Source organism: Nicotiana sylvestris, chromosome 8 (genome assembly GCF_000393655.2).
Source record: "Nicotiana sylvestris chromosome 8, ASM39365v2, whole genome shotgun sequence".
Taxonomy (NCBI): Eukaryota; Viridiplantae; Streptophyta; class Magnoliopsida; order Solanales; family Solanaceae; genus Nicotiana; species Nicotiana sylvestris.
Window position 1 is genome coordinate 168,921,716 of NC_091064.1, and position 9,148 is coordinate 168,930,863.

Consider the following 9,148-nt stretch of genomic DNA (forward strand, 5'->3'; position numbering starts at 1 on the left):
TAATGTTCATGCTTTTATTTTATTTCCGCAAAGTGTTAGGCTTACCTAGTCGTAGAGACTAGGTGCCGTCACGACAACTCACGGAGGGAGAGATTGGGTCGTGACAGATTGGATATGGGTTAGGTTTTTTAAAAGTTTGTATATTCGAATCAGATTCAGATTGGTAAAATATTAATCTAATCCGACCCGAAATCCGAATTATATGGACATGTATAAATATGAGACTTACATTTTAGGGTAAAATCTTTTTATTTCATCCGCCTCTCTTTAGACTCTTCTTTTCTTAGTTTATATTAAAGTCTTTCTCTCTAACCTCTCTTCAGATTTCCTTTTTTGCTTCTCTTAAGTCTTAATCTGTCTCTCATTATCAGTCCCTCCTTCTTATCGACGGACAAAGATGCCTCTCCCTTATTAGATATATGTTTGGAATTTCAGTTTATTTTGTTTAGCTATGAAATTTTTGTTTTGTCTATTGCTATGAAAAACATTTGTTGCCTTTCAATTTAATTGAATGGTGAATAACTTAGAAAGTGCAGTAGCCGATTAGATTGTTAGTAGCCCTTACAATTCAATCCAAAAATCCGAAATATTAGCCCAATCCAAACTTTAAAATCCGATCCGATCCAATTTAATTTGGATTGCATCTTATAAAATTCAAATCCACATTTATAATCCGAAATGTGCTAAATCTGATCCGATTGATGCACATCCCTATCTGAAAGAGATCATTTAAACGGGTGGTTTTCTTATGTAGTGTGAAGAACTCGTGCGAATTTGATGATTGTAAATAATTAAGTACTTAGTGTTAAAACTAATTTAATAATTTTTTTCTTGTGAGAAGCATTAAGGATTCATCTCATTACATCATTTTCAGAGTGAGGATGGGCAAGGAACAAGAGTCTGTTTGGCTTAGCTGATTTTGAGCAGTCGATAAGCATTAGGTATTGAAAAGCACTTTTAAGTGCTTGAGCTGAATTCATAAATAAGCAGTTACGTGTTTGGATAAAAATGCTGAAATTAATAATAAGCAACTGAAATTGTTTGATTAAAAAGTGCTGATAAACTATTTTTATGTTAAAATGACTTAAATGACCTTATAACAATTTACACTACTAAAAACGCCATTTTCTTCAAAATTTTAGGTTCTACATAGATTCAAATACAAAAGTAACCTATTATCATGTTATTTTAATTATAAAAATGATTAGATAATATCTTTTTTTTTTATAAATATAATTTATGTTATGATAAGTATACAATCATAAATTAGAACGTATGGAGTATAAATTAACAAAAGTTAAGAAAAAACCTTAAATAAAGCACACAATATTTGCAGAGAAGAAACAAACACTTAATATGTATTATTTATAGTAAATAAAATTAAAACACTCAACTATCATAAATAGCTTGAGCAATCAGATCACGAATTGCCATCTAAATATTATTATCTCCTTGATTTTTTACATTTTCTTCATTTGCAACGTTGACTCTTGCGGATCTTCTAACATCAAGATCAACATGTGGCACATATCTCTCATTCTCAGCTTCTTGGAATGCATTGTCCACCTTACATTTCTTTCTAATATAATTATGAATCGTCATTGTAGTCAATGTGATTCGATTTGGAACACCCCTAATAGTGATGACTTACAACGAGAGAAGTACACAAGAAAGCATTCAAATTGTACCCCAAAAAATAAAAATAAATAAGAGAAAACATTCAAATTAATCTTGTACAGCACTCTTTTGTTTTTTATACTACTATTTACTGCACCAAATCCACGTAAAAATATACAACTAAAAGAGTAGGAATCTTACTTGAGGCTAACGGTACAAGTCACATATGTATAACAATACGAAGACAAGTGAATCTCATTACCTCAAATTGCATACAGAAACGGGCTGGAGAATTGCAGAGGCACGGGCTGTTTAGGTTTGAAGAACTGAGAGAGAGTGAAACTATACGAGTAATTTTGTTTTAAAAAGAAGTATTTTAGAGATAGAATAGTAAATATTTTGGTCAAACCTAAAGTGCTTATAAGCTGAAATTTGATAAGTTGGGGGAGATCAACTTATGGTTTATTTTTGACTTATAAGAACTTGACTTATAAACACTTTTAATTTACCAAATGTGTAGATAAGCCAAAAGCTTATAAGTTTAGTCAAACACCCTCCAAGTTGGACAATGAAGCAGAATGTTTTGACATATAACTTAGGAATTCAAGTGAGAAACACGTGATGATCTTCGAGTTATGTTAGTTTTGGATGAAAGTTGTTCACTTTGAGAAACTACAAGATGATATTTGTTCACCAAAGTACTTTAACTATGAAACTTAAGTTATGAGTATACTTGAGGGACTTTTTTGGCCAAAAACTATTTTCCTAAGATGTCGAACTCAAACAAAAAAGGAAAAAGAAAAAGAAACAAAAAGCAAGGAAGCTCTCCCGGGCAACTTATATTCCTCAGCTTTAGTTGGGAATAAATAGAGAAGCACAAAGAAATACATAGCGCTCAAAGGATGGCTTGCCTGCACGATCACGATTGCGCCGACCATAACTGTTCCTCCGATTGGTCTCTCTTCAAGCATATCGACCTTTCTAAGGTTCTCTTCTCTCTGTTCTTTTAGTGTGTGTGTGTGTGTGTTCTTGTTTATTAGGCTTCAGTGATAAAGATTCCTGATGGATTGATATCATTTATCAAATACTGGATAAACCCACTTATGCGAACTATTTTGGCAAATTGGGGTCGACTGTTTTGTTGATTCTTGATTGAACTGCAATTTTATTATTTTATACAACAAATTAAAACTGCTAGTGTTTTGAGTTTCTTGATTATAGTATCAGCTGTGCTTTAGGTTGTTACCAGGTTGGAAATGGTGTGGGGCCCTGGGGTGGGCGGTTTTGAGTATTAGTAACTGGAATGAAGAACCCTTTTTTAAATATTTCTATGTTGATCTAAAGTTGGAACTTTTAACTGTCAGTTAGTTCTATAGTAAGGGCTGCTCCATTTCGAGTTAGAGGTGCTGACTTTTGTTGTGATAAGCTTTATATCTAGATAAAATTGAGAAGACAGTGCGAGTGGAGTTAGAAAACTTAGTGTAGTTGCGAATTTTCGCTGTAATGAGTCTGAATGGTTCTAGAGATAGCGTCTCTAAAGCTCCAATAAGAAATTTGATATGCTGTTGACTGTATTTTCTTTTGTTGGCTAGGCAAATTGATCATCCATATTCTAAATATGTAACTCATCGAGCTAAATTCTAAGGACAGCAGAAGTTGTGAGAGAAGTTAGTATTGATTTTGCAATAGCATATCTTAAATCAGAATGCCAGGGGCTTTTTGATTTGTGGTTCCCATGTTAGAGATGTATATAAACTTCAGAATTGTGATCCTAGGATTGCACATGCTCAGATTAACTTATGCATATATTTATTAGCTTCTTCAAATTCCTTATACTTTAGTTTTTGTGCTACCAAAAGGTGTCTGCTTTGAACGAGGCTATCAGAGGAAGTGTCAAATCCGTTTTTAAACCATGGGAGCAGCGTTTGAATACTTCGGAGGTAATCTCAGACCAAAAATGGCTTGATCTAGACCAAATAATCCCTTGACCTTTTCTCTCTATGATATTATGTAGTCTGTGGTGATTACTCAGTTTGTCCAAGATTCAATAGGTTCAATAGTCTTCTTATCTTAGTCATCTTGTTCAAAAGCACACACATGATGTTATGCTTGGTGCTTCTTGGAATTGAATATATCTCTTAAACCTACTTTGGCATAGGAAAAAAAAGGAACAAAATAACGAAGTATTATTTTTTGGAAAATTATGGTGTAAAGTGCTGCACTGCTGCTAGATGCTGGTGTTTGGTTGACATGGAAAATCTTTCTTCACCTTATTAATTCTGACATTAATAACAAATGTTAGTGTAATTAAAAGCATCATAGTCTCACATACAATCTATATTGTCATCCCGATTGATTATATTTTTTGCATACTCAAGGACTCTACTTTGTTTTAGTTCTATATAAAACCCTGGTAAGAATATAAAGTTATATCAACAAGATGGAGAAGTCTACCAGGAAAGGAAGACAAGTTGTCTGCAAATAAATAAAAGTTGTATAATGTCATATGCATTAAAGCTGATGATTGTAACTTTTAAGTTATCCAACATTCTTCTTCCCCAAAAAGAGAACTCCTATTATGTAACTCCCTCCAATATCCAAAAGCAGATTTTTAGATTGATTCCTTCAAGTACTTGTGAGACACTTTAACCAAATGGTAGCAAAGTTTTTCTCTTCGCAAGTAACCTTAATAGCTTTGTGATGAACAGAGTTTTGCTGATTTCTAGGGTTCTTTGTTAGTTTTTCTTTGGAGCAAGGGCACTTTAAAGTTTTTCATTGAGTTGATAAAGTATAATTATTAGATGTAAAAGAATGATGTGCTGTATCCGGACTAATACCAATTTTAGCCTTTCAGGAATAAAATGTGACCAATTAACCGGCTAACACACCCACTTGTTACAAGTAACTGTCTTGCTGTTGCATCAAAAGTGATACCATTGACTATTTTGCTAACATTCAACTTGGTAAAAAGAGATTACTCAGGAATACCCATTGGGTTGTGATATTACTTCTGATATTAGCAGTTGTCTTTCTTCAAATGTTTAAGGAAAGACAACCGGGTGCTAACTTTTTTCTATAAAGATATGAACTTCTTTTTTATAAGTAGTTGTATACAGATGAACTTACCTCATCATTTCACGAAATTTGATCCGTTTTTCTTTCTCGTTGGATGTATTTATACTTTGACTTATTCTTTGATACAGGGCCACTTGGAAAGCAATGAAGGTGATCCTGAACTGATTGTTTTCATTCCGTAAGTGTCAACTTTGTTATTTATTCCGCTTTTGCACTGCTATCTGATTTGTTTCTGATGGGCTGCATTCCTGTCTACTCACATTTTGATATTCCTTTTTCTCCGTGTCTCTCAGACACCTTCAAAGAGGCCTCTCGCCCCCAAATGTTCAGTACTAATGGCATTATATCTGTATAATTTGAATATAAAAATTTAACTTTCTGGATGCTTTTCCGAAATTTACTTGTTTCCTTATTTACAAGATTTTCATTCTCCTTTCCATTCTTGTTGAGCATCGTGTAATGATGATTGTCCCCCCCCCCCAAGGTATCTTCCTGTCCTTTGTTTGAACCAACAGTTCACATTTGCTCATTCAAATAATAAACCGGTCCAGTTGATGAAGTAGGAGCTGCAAGAACAGGTTTTACTTCGATTCATGTTGCAGCTCGTCTCTTTGAGGAAAATGAAGGAAAAAATCCTTTAGAGAGGATGAACATGAAGCCAAAGTCAATATAAAGTAGGAGCTGTAAGAAAAGGCTTTGATTGCTGCAAAGTTTAGAAGTTCTGGAAGATGAACATGAAGCCAAAGGCAATATAATGTTGATTATAAGAGGATGAACCTTTATAAGGTTGTTTCTTGTTCTATTGTAAAGAAAAAGAGTAAACGGAAAGAGGGAGGAGGGAGGAGAGGAGTAATATTTCCTTTCTTTTGGATTGATTGTGAAAGAAAAGGAAGGAATGAGTCCCATGTGATACCAGTTCCCTTGATGAACTATTTCTCCTACAAAACAATTGAAGGTCTATGATGGCATTATAAAATTTTATTTAGAAGATCCTTCTGTTCCTGCATCTTCACCCAATTTTGGACTCGGAAAGGAAACATAACATTTTGTTCACCAACGTTTATCTCCATTCCCCTCTTTTTGCCTCCCTATCTGTCCAAATGATTCTCTCCTGCATTTTTGCCGTTTCTCTTTCCGAACCTGAATCTTCCCAGTAAAATATGGATGATTGGATGCCTCCTTTTTTCATTCTTTTGGCTAACCCTTGAATAAGAAATTCTAGGATCTGATTCAATTACAACATAACTTTCCAAATTTCTTTGCTGTAATTTCCACCATTAAAGTAATTAAGTCATCAACTAGATATTGCAGAAATCAGGTAATATCAAGTCATGTTGATCGTGTTGCAGACATATCAGCAGGAAGTGGTTTATCTTCATTGTGGTTTGAGGACAGAAGATTGTGTCTGTAGATATTGATTGTCGTTCTCTTGTCCATCTAACACCTCCATGTTACTGTCATCTTATATTCATTGGCTGAACTCAATCATGATAGGTTCACAGCAGATGTTAAAATCAAGAGCATAGCAATTGTCGGTGGCGCTGATGGAACAAGTCCAGCTAAGATGAGAGCGTGAGTATAGTATTAACACTTCTTGCATTGTGTGTTCCCTTTTCTTTTAGCTAGCACATTCAATCTGCTGCTGGCTGCTGCCACTTATAACAATTCTCTTGAGATCCCAGGCATATATACTTCTTCAACAAGTATCTTAGAAGTTTTATCTGCCCTAATACACTCTTGCGATTAATCCAGGTTCATCAATCGGGATGGCATTGATTTTTCAGATGCTCAATCTATGCAACCAGTTCAGGTGCTTATATATAGGAGTAACCTTTTTTTTTTTTTTCTGATAAGTCCAGTTCAGGTATCTTCTCAAGTTAGCTTTTGAAAGTTTTGATGCCTAGAACATACCTCCTCCTGCACCCCAACCACTTGTGCTGATACTTTTTTTACTTGTAAGGAGTGGGATTTAGCCGAAAACTTGCAAGGAGTTTTAGAGTACCAGACAAGGTATATTACTCCTTTTATCCTTAACATTGCTGCTGCATGGTCTTTCAGGCAATTTTGTAATTGCAACTTTGTACACTGTTCCCACGCAAGCATGCACGTACATTGGCATTTATATTTCATAAGTGCAATTTACATAATATAAATTTTCTGGTATTTTCATGGAGCAAATTGTTCAGATCACTGTTATAGAAGGTTGCTTATATTCTGGCTGTCTATTTTGGTTGTCTCATGCTGTCTGTAAATATTCATTCAGGTATTCTAGGTTTCAGAGTGTGGGAAATATCACCTTGCATTTCCCTGATAATTTTGGTGGTGATACAACACAAATACATTATATTGGTTTGAAAGGAGAAGCCACCCAGGTAATCAGAGTGAAAAATGTTTGAATTTCATGGTCACTGGTTTCAAATATTTATCATAACTTTTTTCCGAAATAATTTTGTTCAGCTGAAGAGGGACGTTGTTGCAAATATTGTTTATGAGGTTGTACCTAACCCCTCTGACCACAAGTGAGTTACCCTTCACCCTTTTAGAAAGATATTGTATGTTGGGTTTCTGCAGTGTTACTCCTACTTTGGCAGTTTAATTCAAATGCAAAATCAATGTTAGTTGTGTCTTGGATTTTCTGAAATGGCTTCACTCTCTGGTAGGATATGAATTATTAAGTTGCAGATTGATGATTAAGAACAAAATTGTTCAGGTAGTCCTCATGTCTAATACTAGAGAAATTTCAAATCGAGTTAGCTTTTAGATTGAGTATCAGTAGAAATTTACTCTGGCAGTCCCCCCGCGCATAGCGGGAACTTAGTGCACCGGCTGCCCTTTTTTTTGGTCCCCGATATCTTATACTCCGTCCATCCCATTCTTTGTAAGTCTATTTGATAGCGTGGAGGTTGAAATATTTGTTTGACTTGTTTAATATATATAGTTTGTAGTAGAACAAAATAATAACATAATAGTTTTTTTAATTTCAGTAACAAGTAAATACTATAGTAATAGTTGAAAAGCTAGTTGGGTGGAGAAAATATCACATCAAATTTAAACCATAATTCACTAAATAAATTTTAGTTCTTGAAACTTGTAAAAGTTGTCTAAAATAATTTTATTAGTTGATGGTGTCAAACATTTTGAGAAATCCCAAAATAGGAAGAGTGTTAAATAACTTGGGGAGTGCCAGTGTACTTTATCCTAATTGCATGAGATGGTTACATATTTTGCTGGGCTGCAGACAATAGGGACGTTTAAGCTTTTCAATGGAAAATGTACTAGCTTTGCGCTCTTTGAGTTTTTTCTTTGACTTGCACATCCCCTAGCCTTAAGTTTCTCCCAAATGAACTTCTATGTTACTTTTCAAAAACCAAAAAAAATGTACGTTAAATTTAAAGAGTTTAAAACACTTGTATATACGTACTAATAGAACTTCTCTATTTTTTATATATTCTTGGAGCGTACATAATACTGCATGAAAACTTGATTTTTTGAGTTCTCCGCCAGCTATTCTGAGTAAGTCCAGCATAGAGGTGTTGAGGCTTAAAAATGTTTGATGCTATGCACCCAAGGATGTAGCCTAGCGGTCAATAGAGTTGGGGGAGAACCATGACGTCTCAGGTTCAAATCCCAACGGAGGCAAAAACACCAGGTAATTACTTCCCATATGCCTTCAGCCTTGGTGGGCGCAGTTACCCGGTACCTGTGCTAGTGGGAGGTAGTATATACCGGTGAAATACTCGAGGTGCGCACAAGTTGGCCCATACACTACTATTGCCGGAAAAAAAAAATAGTTGGATGCTATGATCTTTTTCTTTGGAGCAGTGTGTATGCCGTATTGCGCCAAACGGCATACACGCTGCTCCAAAGAAAAATCGGATCCATGTATGCATGTAAAATCAGGCTGCCCCCCCCCCCCCCCCCCAATTCCTCAAATTTGGCTTCAGCTCCCTTTTGCACTTTTCTGTTGTCCATTAGTCAACTAAAAGATGGTATATATGTGTGCAGGACTCGAGCTGAGGGTGGCGGAGGCCTTTCGCATGTGGAATAAGTTGTGTTTTAGGCAGCTCTCTTTATTAGAGTGCTTTCTTTCTGCTGTATACTGATAGAACCTGTACTCAAAATATACCCTGGAATCATTAGATAATTTACTGGAAAGTGCATTTACTTAGCCCAGCCCTGCCTCGTCTCTCTTCCCTTCGTTCCGTTGACACGATCCAGTGGATAATCACTGTTGACATATCACCTTCCACATGAAGAGTGCCATATCTACACTCATTCGAGCTTTGAGATTTGTCGTACTTCTCATAATTGGATGCCAGAAATGGGTCTCAGGTGTCATTCTTGCCTTTAAAGGTTTCTAGTTTCTGTTTCTTGATTGTGCCAACAAAAGCTTCAGTCGGCATTTGCACCTATCAGGAAAATGCTGATATTAGAGTAGATTCTTGGGCTTTCGTGC

The 9,148-nt window shown here is 35.4% G+C and overlaps 1 protein-coding gene across 1 annotated transcript; it reads left to right on the forward strand.

Moving 5' to 3' along the window:
• The first annotated feature begins 2,447 nt into the window (after nt 1-2,447).
• On the forward strand, nt 2,448-8,865 carry LOC104233460 (uncharacterized). The gene is made up of 9 exons (XM_009786855.2): nt 2,448-2,603; nt 3,477-3,557; nt 4,821-4,870; nt 6,187-6,264; nt 6,445-6,502; nt 6,653-6,702; nt 6,956-7,064; nt 7,150-7,211; nt 8,698-8,865. The coding sequence occupies exons 1-9, from the start codon at nt 2,520-2,522 to the stop codon at nt 8,738-8,740; spliced, it is 615 nt and encodes a 204-aa protein (XP_009785157.1). The 5' UTR covers nt 2,448-2,519; the 3' UTR covers nt 8,741-8,865.
• The last annotated feature ends 283 nt before the right edge of the window (nt 8,866-9,148 follow it).